At 34.0% G+C, this 21750-nt stretch overlaps 1 protein-coding gene across 2 annotated transcripts in view; it reads right to left on the bottom strand.

Moving 5' to 3' along the window:
- Positions 1-21750, bottom strand: part of COL4A5 (collagen type IV alpha 5 chain) — a 228554-nt gene that overhangs the window by 45886 nt on the left and 160918 nt on the right. For both annotated transcript variants that reach the window (XM_029930017.1, XM_029930018.1), the window contains exons 28-36: positions 20525-20622; positions 19122-19272; positions 12471-12584; positions 7631-7798; positions 6649-6738; positions 5755-5904; positions 4102-4200; positions 2630-2719; positions 2083-2222 (exon numbers count right to left, since the gene is read on the bottom strand). In XM_029930017.1, the coding sequence (XP_029785877.1) occupies positions 2083-2222; positions 2630-2719; positions 4102-4200; positions 5755-5904; positions 6649-6738; positions 7631-7798; positions 12471-12584; positions 19122-19272; positions 20525-20622 (1100 nt within the window). The remainder of the gene's footprint in view (positions 1-2082; positions 2223-2629; positions 2720-4101; positions 4201-5754; positions 5905-6648; positions 6739-7630; positions 7799-12470; positions 12585-19121; positions 19273-20524; positions 20623-21750) is intronic.

Raw genomic sequence — 21750 nt, 5'->3', positions numbered from 1 at the left:
ATCCATTTCCTATATAAAAAGTAGCTACTTTTTTTCATGGACCTCAAGTATACTGTAGTATAGAGGTGGAATTTAAGGAAAGGGATTAAGTAGGCTGTGTTTTAGCTTATGGGCAAGTAATAAATTGTATCATGTATCTTGAATGTATCATAGATAAGCTGCTATATAACGATTGCCACTTCAGATAGCTGTGAAATTAGGTGATTAACTAGTTGTTACTTAACCTTCTAATTTCTGTATAAGTCTAATTACATGAGATAGAAGTGGGGGGTTTGATTTTTTACTTTCCTTTTCTGTTTGGAGTGTCATTGTAATTACTGTATTGTAAACGATGGAAACTAATTGCATATGTTAAAAAAATAAATTGTGTTATATTAAAAAAAAGAAAAACACAAAACAGAATTTTGTATATATACATAAAAAATGTAGAGCAAGCAATTCAGATTTACGCACTATTATCAGTGTATTTCTAAAGGGAAGGGAATGGAATAAAGAAGATATGAAGGAGATTTTCACTTTTGCCCTTGACATGCCTGTATTATTGTTATTTTTTAATGAAGTTATGTATTGCTGGTAAAATTTAAATAGAACAGAAAAAATTCAGAATCATTTCAATAGATTTTATACTTAATCTATAGTGAAAATGCAGATTTCTCTTTATTATCTCTTACAATAAGTTGATTGACTACCCAATCAAACTAAAATCTTTTTATATACTATTTAAAAGAAATGAGCAAATTCCATATGAGTAAAATCATTGAAGAAAAAAAAGAGAGAGAGAAAGAAAGCAAAGCAAGAAGGAGGCTTTTAATACAGAGAACAACCAGTTATTTCCCAGAGAGAAGGTGTGTGAGGGGATGGGTTGAATAGATGACAGGGATTAAGGAGGGCACTTGTGATGAGCACGGGGTATTGCATGGAAGTGTTGAATCACTACATTACACACCTGAAACCAATATAATATTGTATGTAATCATACTGGAATTAAAATTAAAAATAAGATAAAACAATTTTTAAATGTTTTTTAATGTCTTTATTTTGCGAGAAAGACCAGAGCCCACAGACTGTGAGATTATGACCTAAGCCAAAGTCGAATGCTTAACTGACTGAGCCACCGAAGCGTCCCTAAGATAAAATTTTTTTAAAAATTAAAAAATAAAAAGGACAGCTTAAAACATAAAAAAGAAAAACATTATTCAGTAGATTCTTATCTCAGTGGGAAGTTTCATTAATTCAATGCAAGTTTAGTACCACCATTCTTTTTTTAATACTTCTAGCTTTGTAGTCTGACTGAATGATTAAACAATATTACAAGACAAACAATTGACTAGAAGAAAACATCTGTAACATATATAATAGACAATGAATGCATCTCTGCTGGCTAAACTATCAAATATTTGTTGAGTCTAATGATTCTAAACATGTCCTAAATTTGATCGGAGGAGAAACACTACCAAAATTTTCACATTGCATAGAGGGGCATGCAAAACTGTTTTAAGCGAACTACCTCAGATATGCAGTTAGGAATACGACAGCACTTTCATTAATTACATAAGTCACTTTGTTTATAAGTCTCTTCATATTAGTCTATAGTAATATTAGGATACAGATCAAGGGAAAAGAATGCCAAAGCCAGGCAGAAATACTCCTTTGGTTTACTGAAATATACTCAGAGATTGAGATAGAGGAAAAACATTGGAGGGAGGTAAACCATGACTCTTGAATACTGAGAACAAACTGAGGGCTGATGGGGGAGGGGGAGAAGGTAAGGGGGATGATGGGCACGGAAGAGGGCACTTGTCGGGATGAACACTGGGTGTTACATGGAAACCAACTTGACAATAAACTATAAAAGAAAAAAAAGATAGAGGGAAAACAAAGAAATCAGGAGGTCTTCTCCCTCTTTTTGGATAGGCTACAAACCCTACAACATATCTCCTTACAATATAAGAGAAAACAGGAGGAATGAATTTCTAGAATATACTATATCATCCTATAGTTTGTTTAATAAAGAATTAGGAATGAGCACAGTATTTAAAAAAAAATAACATCTGCTCAGGCATATGCCTGGAGTAGAATTACCTTTGGGCCAGGAAGACCTGGAAGACCAATGCCTGAAATACCAGGATCACCTTTTTCTCCTTTCTGTCCAGATAATCCTGGGCTGCCAGGTTTTCCAGGAACTCCAGGAGGTCCAGGAGACCCTTTCACACCCTGAGGGCCTGTTGAAAACATGTAACATGCATTTTTTTTACAAAATATTCTTTATTCATGGCATATCTATGATGCATATGACCAAGAGAAAAAAAATAACTGCAAATTCTGAGTTAAAAATAATCCTTTACAACTAGGATTATTTAAAAGCCTACTTTTCAAGGAAGTTTAAGTGAAAGGGGTACAGCTAGAGAAAAAATACACATTTGTGGATTCTTACTCTTAATGTTTCTAAAACTCTGTCCCTTAATTCTCACTTCAAATATTTGTGTGATTGGAGGGCTCTATCCACTGATTACCTTAGTTATTGCCTCAGTTTGATTTTATCAACAACCAGTCTCTATTTTGATAACAAATCTTCCAAAGCTATCTTCCATTGATAGGATTAAATGTTTGGGTGACTTTCATCACTCACCTGGAAATCCCATATCACCAATGCTTCCTTTAAGTCCAGGAGGTCCTGTAAGTCCCGGCTTCCCAGGGAGACCAGGGTTACCTTTAGGACCTAGATAATTCAAATTGGTTAAATTAATATAAGTCAGCAATATGGAGGTTGCCTGGTTTCTTCGAGTGAGTTGTTAATTATAATGCAAGCATGGGATTCGATGGGTCAAGTCTTAATATATGATTAAGTTCCACAGATCTAACTCAGCATAAAACAGGCAAGATGTACCAAGGAAATCTCCTTGGGAACATATTACAATATAATCATAGTAACAGAGGTCTCCTAATACAAATTAGTTTTAAAAATGCAAACATTTTACCAGGGCATCTCTTGTTTTGTCCTAAAACATTTCCAATTAGAAATGAAGTCCTGTTTGTTGTAGGTGTGTAACTATCCTTACTGTATTTATCACAGATAAGTCCAATATAATGAAGTCTGCCTTTAAAAGATTCAGAAGTGGCTTTCTCATGTAAGTCTGATTTTATGAATCCAGCAAATGGAAAGTGGTATCCTGTTATGATACATTTCCACTTCATGAGGTCAGGGATAGATGAATATTGATGGAGAGGTAGTGTAGTGTCACCTCCAACAGTCCTGGCTGCTGTGTTTAGATACCCTCTTAGAGCTTAGACGCCTAAGCTGTGTGGTATTATCTAGGTATTTTCTAAGGACCACAGTGTTTCCTAAAACATTTTTTCTTCTCTTTTTCTTCCATACTGACTTCTAACTTGGGGAAGAGAATGTAGAAGATATGAAGGATTAGAAGAGAATATCTCTTTCCAAACATATCAAGGCAATGTAGTACAGAGTCTAGAGAAGAATAACTGACTTGAAGGACCATTATGAGGATGGAGACCAGCTGTTCTTTATTCGTGAGGGACCTAACTAAAGAAAGTGGCTTAAGAAGCAGCAACAAAGAGTTTTATTAGAAATAAGGAAAAAATCCATGTGGATTCTCAGGATGATTCATGCTGAAACAGACTACCAAGGTAGGTTGTGAAATTTCCATACCTAAAAACTTTAAAAAATAGAATCAGCAGTCACCTTTACATGGTTTAATGATTGACATGCCTGAAAGCAAAAACTAAAAAAAGGTAAATTCCTCAGCGCCTATAAGATGACTGTCTCATTTACACATGTTGCAATATATGTAAATAAAACACAGCATCTTATTTGAATATACTTCCAATTCTGTATACATCCTCACCGCCACAAAAAGAAGAAACTGAGTAAAAAACTATCCTACAAATCTTGTCAGTTGACACTTGGGCCGAATGGCAACATTTTTGCTAAAAACAAAAAAGAGCTCCAAATCTGAGTAGCTACTCAAGCATATTGCCATGATCAGATCCAAAACATCATCACATATAATAAATACATAATAACTTTTTTAGGGTGTAGGGTCAGTCATTCCATTGCTATAGCTGGTCTATCATACTTACCTGATGGCCCTGGTAGACCAGGTTGCCCACTCAGTCCAGGTTGCCCTGGGTCTCCAGGCAAACCCTGGTAACCTTTTGGTCCAGAAACTCCACGAATACCTTCCAAAGATGAGTAGAAGGGAGACAAATTAGGTTGATGGGCTAAATGGGTGATGGGTATTAAGGAGGGCACCTGTTGGGATGAGCACTGAGTGCTATATGTAAGTGATAAATCAATAACTTCTACTCCTGAAACCAATATTACACCATATGTTAACCAACTAGAATTTAAATAAAATAAAATTAAAAAAATAAAATCTTAACTACAAAAAAATAATTTGAGAAAGGAAGCAATCCAAATTCTGAACTATGAATGAAACACAGGAACCTGTGACATTCTGATATAGTATGAAACAATAGCACTGGATGAATACTAAACTCCTCCACTTTTTATTGAGCTACCTTTAAGAAATCCAATGCACTCATTAACTAAGTCACTTTCCTGTTTGGGCCTCAGTTGCTTACATTGTAAAATGAAGGAATTGGGGCAGATCATCTTTAGCCTATCTCTTAGATTCTACAACTATCTTTAATAACTCTATTACATTATAATAGAGTTTACTGCTTCTATTTTACAGAAGACATAATTGAAAGAGAAGAGTCATTCAAGAAAGATATTGAATTTTAGCAATACAAAAAATTAGGCAGGCTTGCCTCTTTTGTGACAACATACAAAAGTATACATAGTAACATCTTAAACTCTTTTTTTAGAAAAAAAATCCCACCAAGTCCTGCTCATAGGGAAACACAATAACTGTACACACACACACACATACACACACACACACACACACACACATGGACTGACAATATTAATGGTTACAACACAAAAAGAGCCACAAACTATACTATAAGCTGCAAATAAACATAGGTAGTTTTAAAGTTCCATGTTGTTTGAAAGGCTATTCTATATAAATTGGATTGTAAGAACTTTATTTGCTGATTTGTGCTTATCTATATTTTCTGATTCCTTGCTATATGTTATAGTTTTGTGAAATGAAAAAAGAATTTTGTATTTAAAAAGTCAGTGTTATACTTCATATTTGTTTCTAATAAAATAACAAACAATAGTAACACAGTTCTTCCCTAAATCTACTTTCAGCAACTTCCCTGAAGGATAAGATTGGCTCTACATAGTCCAATACTTTTTTATTCTACCAAAGCAGAATAACAATGAACTACATTTAGAGCCAAGTATGAAATAGATATCAAAACACTGCAGGGCAACAATGTACCACTCATCCCTATCTGGGTTCATGGGAAAAAATTAAAGAACCAGCAATTTTCCCAAGCACTGAAATTTGTTTTCCAAGTGATTCTGGCCATTTCTCTCAACCACATCCTGTACTACTTTGTGGAAAGCCTGAAGGTGACTACCTTAAGTCTATTTTAAGAGTTCATAGGTTGTGATAGATTAAACAACAAAGAAAATACTTAAATAAAAGTTGATCACTGAAATAGTACAAATCAGGTGAAAATTTTCATTACCAAAATTTGATACATCTAAGTGCCTTTTGTTGGTGACTCCTACACTGGAAGCCACTTTTCATGGTATTGAAAATTAAACTTCAGATATACCAGTAAACAGATTCACAAATAAATACATTCACTCACCTGGTAAGCCAGGGTCCCCTTTCTCTCCTTTTGAGCCCAGCAGATCTGGATCCATTGGTCCAGGAGGGCCTGGAAGGCCAGGTTCTCCTTTACCACCTTTTTCTCCTACAGGGCCAGGAGGTCCTGGCGGACCCTGCAAACCAACATCACCTAAAACCCACATGTGAGGAGGACAACAGATCAGATTCATCCTTCCAGGATTAATGCATATAAATATTATTTATGTTCCATAGTTTGGTAGGCCACTGACAATCCAAACACTTATGCACCATAGTTATTATCTATGAATAACTTGAATTAACACACATTTTTATACTCAAATAACACTTCTTATATTTTGGGGGTTCTTTGATAATTATATAACTTATTTAAAAAATCAAAATTTAATCCTTATATTTTGTTATTTTGAGCTGAGCATGTACCATATTTCATAGTATCCAAATTATACATGCCACCACATTGAAAACAGAACCTATTTAAATGTCATGTCACATACAAACAGAAACACAAGTGGGGCGCCTGGGTGGCTCAGTTGGTTGAGCATCAGACTCCATTTTGGCTCAGATCATGATCTCACGGTTCTCAGGGGATCGAGCCCTGCATTGGGCTCTGCACTGAAAGCATGGAAGTTGCTTGGGACTCTCACTCTCTCTCTCTCTCTCTCTCTCTCTCTCTCTCTCTCTCTCTCTCTCTCCCTGCTCCTCTCCCACTTGAATGCACACACATGTTCTCTTGCTCAAAAAAAATAAATAAACAAGCATTTAAACATTTAAAAAAGAATATATAAGCAAACATTGCTCATTTTAAAGCAGTTAAATAAAAATGGTCTGTATTGACAAAAAAGATGTTAAATTTCTCTTTCACATGCATCTGCCAGCCAACTCTGAATATTACCTTTGAGACCAGGAACACCACTCCTGCCAGGAATTCCCAAAGGTCCTGGTGGGCCTGAAGGTCCCATCATACCCATTTCACCTTTGGCACCTTTGAAGAATATCAATAGTTAACTTTTACCTTTCCTTGACCTTGGAAAGATAAAAGATAAGTCTTAAGATGGCAACTAGAAGACCTTAGGGTTGGAGGGCAGGTACTAAAGTCTTACCCCTTTTCAACTGTTGTAACCTTAGTAACCACTACTGCCAATACCTATGAATACAAAGACTCACTGTGGTAGCCTATCTCCAAAGATGGCCTCACAATGCACCACACTTCCCAGTATACACACCTTTGTGTAGCCTTCTCCCCTTGAATTTGGGCTGACTCTGTGCCTTGTCCTTGACTGACCCTGTGAATCCCAAAACTAGATCATAAGAAGTCTTGTGGCTTTCACATGGGACTCTTTGGAACACTTGCTTTTGGTTTGGGGGATTCGCTCATGTGGAAGCCAGCTGCCTTTAGAAGGAGAGCAACTACCCTGACTTTATCATAAGGTAAGGATCCCCAGACATGTGAAGAAGCATTATGGATAATGAGAGACATGTGAAGAGGCCAAGGGACACTCAGGTGTCAGAGCAGTGCCATTTTGGAAGTAGATCCTTCATCCCAACCATTCCAGTTGGTGCCATCTGGATCAGAGATAAATGACCCCATTCAAATCATGCCTTAATTACTGTCCCACAAAATCTTGAACAAAATAAAAAGGTTGATTTAAACCATTAAATTCTGGGATCATTTTCTATATGGGAATATATAACCAGAAATTTCCCAGAGAAAAAGTGTAATGTAAAACACAAAGTGAGTCTTCTGAAAAGACATTTAATACTTTGCCATAAGGAATAGATTGACCCAGAAAAGTACGATAAAAGAATAATATAATGTAATTAAAACAGTTTTAATTTCTTGAATCCAAAACCAGAGAAAACTTTAAATAAATTACCTGGAAGTCCAGAGGCACCTGCTTTTCCAGGAAGCCCTGGTAATCCTGGGAGTCCCATAGGACCAGGTGCTCCAGGAATTCCTGGACTGCCTCTCTCACCAGGGGGTCCTGGAACATCAAACCCAGGAGGCCCTGGATCTCCCTTCTCTCCTGGTATTCCATGCAAGCCTAGTTAATATGACACCAATATTAATAAGTTTCAAAGCAGTTTTAAGAGATGTTTCTGATCATTTTTCTAGCAAACAAGTAACAGACTCCTCTCTATAACAAACCTAACAGTGAGTGAGAGATTCCTTTAGTATCATGCACACAAAATGACCTAACTATCAAATTTTAGGATTTTCAGGTATATTTCTCTATGATAGTGCTTCTTGAGTTATTTCTGGTGAAGGACCAATCTTTTCTTAATTCTTGGTCCATCATGGACTAATATTTTTCATAAAATACAATGCAATAAAATCATCTTAACATGCTTAGTTTTGTCTCCTAGTCTAAAATTTAAAAACCAAAACATATATAATACATGTCTACCTTTGGTTATTTAATTCAAATACCTTTGGTATTTGGATTTGCATTGCTCTAAGGTACTATGGATTATTGGGATATATTTCCATAATCCATAAGAATGATTAATTACTGATTAAGCCCATTGCATGGGCCTTTTTTTACTTTATTTTGACCTCATTTTACATGTTGTTTTAATAATACATTACCATTAGTTTTTGTTGGTAAATTTTATTTCCCAGTATTCTAACCAGGATTTTACAGAAAAAAAATATGACACTGAAAAATACTTAACCTTAGTAAGTTTTGTAGGACTGAACTACTCCAAGGCACAAGACAGTTAGAATATACTTAGGGAAAAGAATTACTCTAAAACACAGAGCACGTTCCCATTCCAATACCTATCAGACATGTGACTAAGTGAGTCACTTAATATTATTTATCTACATCTGTTAAATGGGGATACAACTGACTGGAAGCTACAGGCTGAGCCAGGTGACTATTCCAAGTGTCCCTTCAAAACTAATAACTAATTTTATTGTTGAAGGTGCATAGACAATGATTTTATAATAGAGCAAGATGCTGGGATTTTAATATCTGTTTGGTGTCATATATCAGCATGTCTTTAAACCAATATAATTCACTTTGAAGATTAGAGAATTCCATTTAGTTGGCACAGTGGTGATGGTTCCAATGCTGTCATTTCATAGAAAAATACTACAAAAAGGGGATAGAGATGTTACATTATTGTATTTGTGAAGTATGATGAGATACCTAATAATGAGTACTGTTAGGGTGCTATATGGATCACTGCCTATTGTTATAGCCCAACTAGTTTTTGATAACTAAGTTTTCAAGAGAACTAATTTGTCATTTGAAATATGCTCTGCAAAAGAAAGAAAATAAATCAAAAAGACTTAAATCTAGAGAAATCCAGTTTCTTTTCCTGTTTAAAGTTTTAAGATCTAGCTTTTGAGAAAGAACTACAGTATCTGGTAGGCCTCAAGTTCAAGAGGCAGAAGTTACAGTTCAGTAGCAAGATGAACCATCCAAGTAGAAGCAAGTTGCCAAGAAATTGATTAGGTTAGGAGACAAAACTAAGCATGTTAAGGTGAGAACAAAAAAGTCTACAAGTAGAAGTTATTAGATACTGATTCATGACTATCATATATTAGTAATGAGCAAATAAACTTATTTTAGTCATTTATTCAGATGTTCACATAGCATATTCTATAATGAAATGTATTTGCCAACGGAGACACACTAAAATATTTACATTCACAAAAAGCAATGCTCTTTAATGAAGATCAGCTTTACATTTTTATCTCTGATCCTTATATTGCTTTGAATAATCTTCTTGAAACTTAAGCTCCTAAAGATAAGTTAGAATTTAAAACTGAATTTGATTTTATACTGTAAGAGCTTAGGTACAGAGAACTCAATAATTATTAATGGATGACTATGATTAAACAACCCGCATGTACTAGCAAAGATTTTTTTATTGTTATTCGTAGTAGTAACAAATATTATGCTGTACTTTTCATAGCTTAGATCTTTTCCATGAATACTGTCAGAAATAGGCATCCTGGTAAGATCAAGAATGAAGATGATGAAATAAAAGAAATGACAAAACACAACAGAAATGATAACTTCATCCATATAATAATTGGAACTATATGGCTATATCTATCTATAGAGGGTAAGTGCATGAGGGGTATACAGATGCTCTTAATTTATTGGCAGCTAAATGGAACCAGTTACTGAAAAAGGGGAAAATTCCAAAAACACATATTATCTGTGAAAACCTTACACACACACACAACACACACAACAAAGGTTTGATAGCTGAAAAAAAGTTAGAAAACTTCATAGATAAAAATGTGTTAAGAAACTTCATCTATGAAATGACATAACTAATTCCTTTTTTCTTTGTTTCACATTAGTGGCAATGAGATTGATCTGATTCAGCTATGTAGTTTTTCCTGAGACCAGGCAAGCATTACAATACATTTGACTCAGGTAAGGGTACAATCTGTGAACATGGAATTGAGTATATTTAACTGACCTCTAAAAGATTCACTAAAGAAGCAATCTGCTAGCTAATAGCCAGATCAAATAACAAGAATCAACAATTTCCATTTCTGCCTGAATTAGTAGGGCATGGAATGAAAAGTATTTTGCTTCTTATCCTTTGGCATTTTTTTTCTTTAATTTCCCTGCTGCCAAAAGAGGAATTGATATTCAGTAGTTCCTTAATTTATAAACATGCACTAAACTGTGTATCCTGTCTTGGAAAGGAGAATGACAAACGGTAAAGTTTAATTAAATTACAGCAGAACACTGTAGTCAAAAATGCTTGAAAAGCATAATGCAAACATTTTATACTGGGGATATGACAATATAGAATATTTTACATTAAGTTTTCTACTGCATAATGAAACACAACAAGTATATTAAATAAGCTTATTAAAAAACATTGGTAGTTAGAATTTCAGTCATGCAATGTAAGTCAGGTGTATCAAAATATTAGTAACAGCCTTGCTGATCACCCTTTCATTGAGATGTATGAACAGAAATTACAATGTTTTTGAAATGGGCTAAGATAATTTTCTGCTTTGGTGATATAAATAAATTTATATAGGAAGTGAGTATATGTGGCTAGTATTAAATATAAAATGCAGTCTATCCTATAGTAAAAAATATGTGATTTGATAACATCTATATTAATAAGAGTGCATTCAATACATTTTCATAACAGTGGCTATTAACTTCATTTGTTGGAAAATATTAGTTAAGATCTTGAATTCTATGGCAAAGCATATATTTACAGAAGAAAGAAATGACATTAAATTCAGCACCATTACTTTTCCTCTTCCCATTCTATCTAGACTTTATAAATTAATATACCTATATATCCATAAGTTAAAAAGCAGAGACCATTGGGTGAATGAAAGATTTAGAATATTAGCTAAATTTGAAAAAGCATAAACCACAAATAAACGTATTCTTATTTTGTTCAGATTGTTATTAACAGTAGTATTTTCATTCTTGTTTAGCTGTGATTTAAGAATTCAGAATATTTTCAAAACCTCATGCAATTACGGAAAATAGAAGAAATGACAAAACACAACAGAAATGATAAATTCATTTTAGGCATCTTTGTGGAACAGCAGGTCAAGACTATAATGACCAAACCTAAAAATTGTTTTTTCTCAAGATCCTTTTGCTGCACTACTTGAATAGAATGGTTTTTTGATGAGTGTTGAAAGAGTTACTTTTTAACAACCTGGTTCAAAGCAACTCTGTAAATTTTCTTATTTTTAAATCAGTAGTAGTGATGTTAGAGGCCATTAAAAAAGGTACAATGTGCCATAAAATAAAATTTTTAAACAGGGAATAAGCTAAAATAACCTTTACTTCTAGGCTTTTTATATTGCTTAACTGGTGTTTCTAGATTTTAGCATAATAACTAACAAAATATCTATCGTCATTTAAGGTCAGAAAATATATTTCTACTGTTTCAATGTCAACATATGTACATCTGAACATATTCATGTAAGTCATCTGACATATTCATGTAAGTTAAGGAATGATTATGTTTTTCATATTTGTCTTAACTTTAGGAATTATTACATTGCTTTGCAATAACATACTGGCCCAAGAGTGGCCCATACTGTGTATAACCAGATGGCTGAGAATCCACAAAACTAAAGTAAGTTCTCACACAAACATAGAGGTACAATATGATTCTCTATTAGGTTACCAGCTGACAAAACTTATTTTGTATATGTATATATAAAAAAGTTTAGAGAGCATATGAGTTGCAAAGCAACTGCTGATTTAGGGGCAAAAGGAAAAAATTCAATACATTTGTTTTATTTTTTTAAAAAAAAATGAAAATGCCTAAAAAATATCTTTAACTGAATGTTTTTAACTCTAATTCTCCTGTGCATAGACATGTTAAAAGATTCCACAAATGTCTATTAATTCTGTACAGCTACTCAGGTCTGAAATAATCAGCACTAGACGTTCTTAGCTCTGTGATTCCAAGACTGTGACTAGCTCAAGGTCTGTATGCTGTGGCAACATATTGCAGTTGTTAAACTGCATTATTGTCAATAGATCGATTTTAAATGAATAGGAAGGGAAAATATGGAATTAAAGTAGCTCTTATGCTGTGGTCTATACTTTTTCAGTTTTACAAACTTATACAGGTAGACATGTTAATCAAATCTGCTTTCTGGAAAACTGTTACATAGGTTGTACTTTACTGATGAGTTAACCAACCTCTATCTAATGAGTGCTACAAAATGCATATTATTTACTCTAATCTTACCAGGTTGGCCTACTGGTCCAGGAATCCCTGGTGGCCCTGGTGGTCCCTGAACACCTATCCCTGGAAGCCCAGGAGGTCCCATTGGCCCAGGTTGTCCATTTGGCCCAATATCACCTTTAAGAAATAAATATAGTTTAAATATTAAAAACAACAACAATAGCTGTGTCACTAGTCATTACAAACCATAATACCAATGTGAAAAAACACATCATATTAAGCAGGGATCTTTAAAAGCTATCCAATCATTGAGCAAAAAAAGTATGTACAAGTACTCACAGAAGATGACAGGAAATGCATTAAGTCACAGACTTATAATTTAACCTACGCTGTGTTGGGCCCTTGTGCATAAACTGCCCTTATCGGACTTCTGTTCTCAGTATGCTGGGAACAAGGGACTTGATGAGGTCCCACAAAGATGGGCAGGACAGAGCCTTCTTGGTCATCAGCCAAGTGCGTCAGGAGACCACAGCACCCGATATACCCACACACACGTGCAAGCTGTTCCTGCTCTGTCCTTCTCTATCTGTATCTTTTGTTCTGTTAAGACATTCACTGCTGACTAAACATTTACTGAGAGAATAAAAGAGGAGCCCAGTTTGACTGGGTAGCAGATTCTGCGCAAGCATCTTATGTGTCTGTGTCTTTATTGTGTCTTTCTTATTTGTCATTCCTCGGCTCAGCTCTGTCTTAAGTGTCATTCCTTGGCCTAAGGGACTTGCAGAAAGCAAGAATGCTGAGCACTCAACTTCAGTACTTAAATCAACTTCACACAATAGTACATAAGATTACAAACCAGATATTCCTTTTATCTGCAACTCATCTATAAGCATTTATAGGTTTGGGCAAGTATCTATATGTTTAAAATATAGATTCCATCTATATTTAAAATATATTTTCAAGTTGCTTTGTTAAGGTAGGTAACCTTTAACATCTTCCTATTTGTTAACTTGAGTCCATGTCCCATAAACATGCTAAAGCCTCTGCCATCATCAGTAAAATGCTTTGACCATAGAAACTTCACTGTCCTATTTTCTGTCTCTCTTATTTAAAAAAATTTACACATACTAAAATTCTCTTTCTAATGTTCTCTGATGGGTTTTGACAAATGTATAAAGTCATATAATCCACCAACATCAAGATATATAAGATACATACACAGTGCCATCAAACCAAAAGGCTTCCTGTACCTGGTAGTAGTCAACTCTCTATAACTTAATTTCCTGGCAACTGCTTGATCTGTATTATGTCTTAAAGTTTTTCCTTTCCCAGTATCGCATATAAATCAGTAGTTTGTTACTTTTTATTGATGAAAAGTATTCCATTATGCAAACATGCCACAATTTATTCATCTATTCACCAGCTGAAGACAACTAGGCTATTTCCGATTCTTGGCGATTATGAATAAAGCTGCAACGAACACTGACCTACAGATTTTTGTGTGAAGTGTCACATTTTTTCTTGGATAAATAACTAGGAGTAGGACTGCTGGGTCATGTGGTAAGGGTATGTTCATAAGAAATAGTCAAAATGTTTTCTTTTTTTTAAGTTTTTCTTTAAATTACAGTTGGTTAACATTCAGTGTCATAGTTTCAGGTGTAGAATTTAGTGATTCATCACTTCCATACAACAACCAGTGTTAATCACAAGTGCACTCCTTAATCTTCATCACCTATTTCACCCATCCCCACATTTCCCCTCCCCTCTAGTAACTATCAGTTTGTTCTCTATGATTAAGAGTCAGTTTCTTGGTTTGCCTTTCCTTCCCCCCCACCCATTTTCATTTGTTTGTTTCTTAAATTCCACATATGAATGAAATCATATGGTATTAGTTTTTTTTTTTACTTATTTCACTTAGTATAATACTCTCAAACTCCATCTAGGTCCTTGCAAATGGCAAGATTTCATTCTTTTTATGGCTTAGTAATATTCCATTATACATGTACCATCCCTTCTTTATTCATTCATCAGGCAATGGACACTTGGGTTGTTTCCATAATTGGATTATTGTAGATAATGCTGCCATAACATTGGGGTTAATGTATCCTTTTTAATTAGTATTTTTATATTTTTTGTGTAAATACCTAGTGGTGCAATTGCTGGATTGTAGGGTAGTTCTATTTTTAATTTTTTGAGGAACCTCCATACTGTTTTCCAGAGAGGCTACACTAGTTTGCATTTCCCAAAACAGTGCAAGAGTTCCCCTTCCTCCACATCCTTGCCCAGACCTGTTGTTTCCTGTGTTGTTGATTTTATCCATTCTGACAAGTGTGAGGTGATATTTCATTGTGGTTTTGATTTGTATTTTCCTGATTATGAGTGATGTTGAGTCTTCCCATGCACACTTATGATTTATCAACCAGTTAATTTTACCTTTTTCAAGTTGTTAATAATAGTTTTAATTTCTTCCACAAATACATTAGGTATGCTTTATTTTATTAATTTCTAGATATGATATATATATTTTCAAATTATATTTTTTATTTCTTTCAAAATTCCCTTTCTACACCGTTCTAATTGTTACAATACTTTTGCATGTTATTCTTGCTACCTGGAATATCCTTCCCTAAGGATACAGTTCAAATGTCACCTCCCTTATGAAGCCTCCCAAGGCACCTTGAATGAGGCCCTGAACAAAAGTAACCTCTGAGGAAAACTGAATGTTTCTAAAGTCATCTTCTGTTTTACAATGCTGAGTCTTTCTATTTCTAATGTTGAGTCGTAAGCACATTTTCATCCTCATATAGTTCTTTCCTGATGGATATTAGCCTAATTAATTTATTATTGGTCACAATTTTGCTTTGAAAGTGCTGCATCTCCTAGTAGGAGAGATGACTAGGTTCTAATACCCAGCCACTGGTATCAGTGTGTCTGATAGGTGAACTTTTATTATGATTTGCTTATGAATTCTGATTGTGGTTTGCTGACCCAAAACATTAGCAATACATATTCATAAAGGTCCCAGATTAAATAACCACTATCAGAGTGATACCATGTAGATTTTCTACAGTAGTCACAGTGAAGACTCTATGCTTTTGTGTTTCTAGTGACTCAAGTAGTATCTGGGACAGAATAAGAACATAGTGTTTGAGGAGTGACAGAATTACATGGCAGAAAATCCCAACTTCTTTTTCTTCTGGCACCTTAGGAACTGTACTGAGGTTTTAATATTTGAGAGTGATTCCTATTAGGATATAGGGATCCTATATTTACCTTCAAAGATTAGGAAAACAATTGCCTGTTAAGACACTGATGTTTAAAATAGTCTTCAACCCATTTATTCCTAACCCGTCTCAAGGATATTTTAATAAACAAAGTATCATGAGTGAGTAAATCCCATATGGAGACTGCCACATAGCTTATCATTTGGAATGTCTCTCTCTGCAATTTTTGGTGTCATATGTTTAAGCTAGGGTGGATAATTGGTGGGAAACACTACGTGTAACTTTGAGTGTTACAGTTTACATGTGGCCAGAACTATTTACTTGAAGACAGGTATTTTTAAAAGAGCTTTATCTAAGAAGAATTAGTATTTGGCTAGTTTGGGGCTTTGCTGGTAGAATATAGGCTGGATAAATTGGGCTGTGCTGTCATATTGCTTTAATGGGAAATAATCCAACATGTTTCTGGAATATAGGGTTGCTCAGATTATTCTCTGGGGCTAAAATATTGACTAGGAGAGCCCCATTCCTTGAAAAGGAAAAAGCAATTGCCAAACCACCTAGGCTAATTCTATTTCTGTATATAATTAGGGGAATCAGAATCAAAGGGGTAGAGGAAACCAATGAAGAAATAAGCAAAGTACATGAGCAGTTCACAAGAAAAATATGTATGACCCTTAAGCATATGAAAAGATGTTCAGTTTTATTCATAATAATGGAAATACAAATTTAAACTATGCTGAGAGTAAAGGCAAAGGATCTAGTATATTCAAAGAATTTTTTTAAAAAAGAACAAAGTTGGAGGACTTACATTACCTGGCATCATCTTATTATAAAGCTACTGTAATATAAACAGTTGGTAATGACTTAAGGATAGTAAAATAAATAAGTAGAATTAAGAGCACAAAATAGACCTACACATATATATCCAACTGTTTTTTGACAAAGATGCCAAAGTAATCCAAAGGGGATGGAAACATTTTGAACAAATGATGTTGAATAAAATTATTTGGAATGAATGATAGTCTTAAACATAAAACCTAAAATAATAAAATTTATAAAATAAAGCAGAATATCTTTGTAACTTTGGGAAAGGAAAGGTTTATTAGACAAAAAAAGAAAATAATAATTATATAAAAATAGATAAATGAAGCATCAATAAAACTAAAACTTTTATTCATTAAAATAGACTGATAAAAATGGATATGCAAACCAGATCAGGATAAAATACTCATAAACATATATTGCACAAAGGAAAAGTATGCAGAATATATAAAGATCACTTCCAATTTAACATGAAAACAGAAACAACCCATATTTTAAAATGGGGAAAATATCTGAATGTGTAAATAATAAGCCATCAGTACATGTAAAAGAGCTTAATAGCATTAGTCATCAGGGAGATTCACACTAAAACCAAGCTATGTTACCAAGAAACTTACTAAAACTCAGAAATGAAAAGACCAAAAACACCAAATGTTGGAGAGAATGTGGAAAAATTAAAACTTTCATACCATATTGGTATGAGTTTAAAATTGTACAATCATTTTGAAAAAAGGTCTAGTAGCTTCTCATACAACTAACATATACCTAACTTATGACCCAACAATTCTCTTAGGTATTCACCCAAAGAAAAACTAAAGCACATATCCACAAAAAGACTTAGAAGAATGTTTTTAACAGCTTCACTCATAATAGCCAAAAACTTGACACAGTCCAGGTGTCCATCAATAGAGAATGGATAAACAAACTTAGGCATATTTGTACAATGAAAGACTTATAATAAAAAAACTCTCAATAAGCACAACATGAATAGATCTCAAAAGCAATATTCTGAGTGAAAGAAGGCTTACAAAGAATGTACCCACTGTACTATTCCATATGGAGCTCTAAAACAGGTAGAATTAATTTACAATAAAGGAAAAGCATCACAATATAGTTGCTGCTGTGGATGTTGGTGTAAGGACTGAGGAAAGTAGCAAAAGGAAAATTTCTGGGATTATATTTTGATAGGGGGTCAGTTACACTGGTATATGCTTTGTCAAAGTCCAGCAAATATTTCCTTAATATATGTACATCTCATTTAATGTGAATTTTATGTAAAAAAAATACAACCATAGAATTGTAATCATAATACACATGCTAAAGTATTTAGGAAGAAGTGCACTCCCTAAGTTGTAAAATTTACTTTGAAATGCCTCAAAAAGTAAGTTAATAGATAAAGGGATGGGTTAATATGTGACAAATCATGTATAGTAAAATGTTGATAATAGAATATCAGTAATGGAAAATTATTTCTACTTTTTCTATTTTAATTTATTCTACTTTTATATGAAATTTGAAAAACATAAAATGTTGGCAGAGATAAAATGTTAATTGTAGAATCTTGATGGTAGATATAGGAGTTTTTTTTAATTTTTTTTACACTTATTTATTTTTGAGAGACAGAGTGAGACAGAGTGTGAGCTGAGGGGCAGAGAGAAGGAGACAGAATCCAAAGCAGGCTCCAGGCTCTGAGCAAGCATTCAGCACAGAGCCTGATGTGGGGTTTGAACCCATCAACCATGACATCATGACCTGAGCCGAAGTCGGACTCTTAACCGACTGAGCCACCCAGGTGGCCCTAAATATAAAAGTTTTCACTGTACCGTTCTTTTAATTCCTGTGTGTTTGAAAATTTTCACAATTAAATGTTTAGAAAACTCTACTGATAACGACCTCTATCAGATTTGCAAAAATTAAAGAGTCTGTCAATATACTCACTTACCAAGGCTGCAGAGAAACAAGTACACTCATATATTGCTGATATGATGCAAATGGAGAGGAATCTGACAATATCTAGAGATGCATTTAGTCTTTAATTTGGAAAATCTATTTTCATTACTCTGTTCTATTACTCCTGTACATATATAATAAAATAACATGTATGCAAGAGTATTCACTGTGATACTACTTCTAATAAGAAAAGACTGTCAAAAACCCAATCCAGTGATTAGCAAATGGCAGAATAAACTATGATATATCCAAAAAAATTCAATACTAGGTAGCTATTTTTTAAAAATCAAGATCTCAATGCAATAACATGAGGTGATCTCCAGGATGTAAAATTAAGTAAAATAAGTTAACATGCAAAAAGTCAAAAGGTAGTACTCTACTTTTAGAGAAAGGCAGAAAATAAAATATATATTCTTATTGGATTCTAGTTGTATGAAGGATAAATAACTCAAAATGGGTACATATGGGATGGGGAAAACAGAGTGGATGGAGATGGGATAAAAGGAAGACTTCTCAGTGCCACTGTTATACATATATGATTGTATCATCTATTCAATGAAATAAAACACAAAAACACCAATGGTAAATGAAAAAGAACAGTGATAGAATAGTAGCATAGGCTTCCAGCTAATTGGATGTATCACCCATAAACTCTCCCAACAGTTTTAATTTCTATAAAAGTTAAAAGCAAATTGAAAAGTAGTGAAAACTTCTATACCTTTTGGTCCAGGGAGCCCATCCAAGCCAGCATGTCCTGGAGGACCTGGAGGTCCTGGGAAACCACGATCCCCTTTTGGACCAAGTGTTCCTTTGAAACCTGGGAGTCCTGGGGGCCCAGGTGGCCCAGGTAGCCCAAGTCCTGGTTCTCCCTTAGGCACACACATGAGAAAACACAACAAAACTCCCATGATTTTCTTGGTGTTTATCATTTACCATGGAGAATTTAAAGCAGAAAATACAAGGTAATACTGGTTCTCCCTCTGTGGGGAAGAGAGTAGGACAATTAAATGAAAAATAATTGGTGTATTGGAGAGAACATCTGGAAGGATGAGAAACTAATTAAATGATTTGGTTTCAGGACAAGAAAGATAACTGAGAGAGAATGAGATTAAAGAACTCAAATGAGGAAATGGGATTACAGATGGAGTATTAGATAACTATTTTAAATTTGACTAAGTGTGATAATGACATTGTGGTTTTTATATGAAATGTCCATTTACTTAGAGATGAATACAGAAGTATAGGAGAAATAACACAATTTTGAGATGTGAGTTAAAATACTTTGACAAAGAAAAAAGGAATAGATGAAGCAAATATGATAAAATCCTGATAATTTGGAATCTGAGCAGTGGATATATGAATGTTCATTGTATCACAATTTTGATCTTTGTGTTCATTTGAGAGGTTCATAATAAAATGAGAATAATTAAACAATAGAGAAGAGGTTTCTCATAAGAGCTGGGGCTATGGTCAATTGTTCTTTCCCTGGAAAAATAGTAATGATGAAAACACAAAATGTTTAAATTAATTAAAAGAAAATACTGGAACAGTCAAGATAATTATATACCATAGTAGTTTGTTGAAGGTTGACTAAGGAAAATTTTAGATTAGCTAAGGAGTAATAATAAAAAGAATGGAAAGTAACTCAAACAGTAGTAGTAGTTGTTTTTATTATTATTATTACTATTATTATTATTATATTACTACACTAAAACAATGGCTTGAATTATGTCTGTGGGATGGAATTGGAACTGGGAAACAGTATGGGAAGTTCCTGACATGATATTCAACTAATCATCACACAGGCATGGACAGAGATGAGATGGTATGGTTATACTATAAAGAAGTAGGGAGCTGATGACTGTATTCTCTTATCTAATCTCATCTCATCAAATAACCTGTCACTCTAAAACAGATTCAGAAACTTTTTGTTTGCTCTAAATGTGACCTCCTGGACTTTTAAAGACTGTTTTGGGTTAAATATTTTTAAATGAAAATATAATCAGCTAACTTTATTTATACAGTGAAGACTTGGGATAATAATGACTATGTCAAAATAGAGAGTTAAGGCTAATAGAAGATATAGGAAAAGGGAAAAGAATAAATTAAAATGTTCCAGACCTTCGGTCCTGGAAAGCCGGGTGGCCCAGAAGGGCCTTCTAGACCAATTCTTCCAGGTGACCCAGGTGCTCCTGGAGGTCCTGGAATTCCAGGAAAACCTGTGAAATGATCAATCATTTTTTAATCTCCAAAGAGAAGACACTTTTAAAAAGATATCCAAACTTCCAAACCCACATTTTTACTCTGTCCAATCATGCTTAGTGACTACAGTGAGATATTAAAACTACAATGACCTTCTAGATGACTAGTTAGAATCAAGCCTTACAAATATCTGATACTTTTCAATCACCTTATGGTCCTACCACTTTCATATAGAGCTAATTTTTGTGGAAGATATATTCTGCTAAAGGAAATGAGTATTATTACTAGAAATAAACATAAGGAATGACTACCACACAAAAATGCAGAAAAACTTTTATTATGCTTATATGTGCATATAGTATGATAAAAGGTCTACCATATAATTCTGGAAATGAGCTAAAAACAGTAACAGATATTATACACATATATACACATAAAGTCAAATATGACTCTAATTCACTTAGAGTAAATTAGTAAGAACCTGTTTAAAGATCATTCTCAGACCAATGTGCATGCTTGCCATTCATGAGAATAAATTCTGGGACAAAAAAAGCAGAACTAAAACAACAGCCCTAAAAAATTTCAGTAAATCCGGGCACCTGGATGGCTCAGTTGGTTGAGTGTCTGACTTTGGCTCAGGTCATGATCTCAGGGTCTGTGAGTTCGAGCCCTGCATCAGGCTCTGTGCTGACAGCTCAGAGCCTGGAGCCTGCTTTGGATTCTGTGTCTCCCTTTCTCTCTGCCCCTCTCCCACTTGCACTGTGTCTCTCCCTCAAAGATAATTAAACATTAAAAAAAAATTTTTTTATTAAAAAAATGTCAGTAAATCAAGAAAACAGGATTTAGGATAAAATATTACTTGTATACATGTATGTAATAAGTATGTTTTCTGCTTCATACAACCAATTCATTCAACGAATATCTGCTGAGTGTTTACTATGTGCCAGGAACTTTTTTAAGCCCTGAACACAAAAGACAATAATTCTATAATTTTTAAAGCTTATATTAATTTTTGTATATCTATGATTTAGATATTTTCTTTTCCAGACTGTTTTAGATAAAGAGAATAAAATTAAAGTGCATATATGCTGTGACTTTTAATTTACATTATTTATGGTACATAGAAAAGAGATACAATTAATATA

Source organism: Suricata suricatta, chromosome X (genome assembly GCF_006229205.1).
Source record: "Suricata suricatta isolate VVHF042 chromosome X, meerkat_22Aug2017_6uvM2_HiC, whole genome shotgun sequence".
NCBI lineage: Eukaryota > Metazoa > Chordata > Mammalia > Carnivora > Herpestidae > Suricata > Suricata suricatta.
Note: the sequence above shows the minus strand (reverse complement) of the source record. Positions and strands in the feature narration are given on the sequence as shown.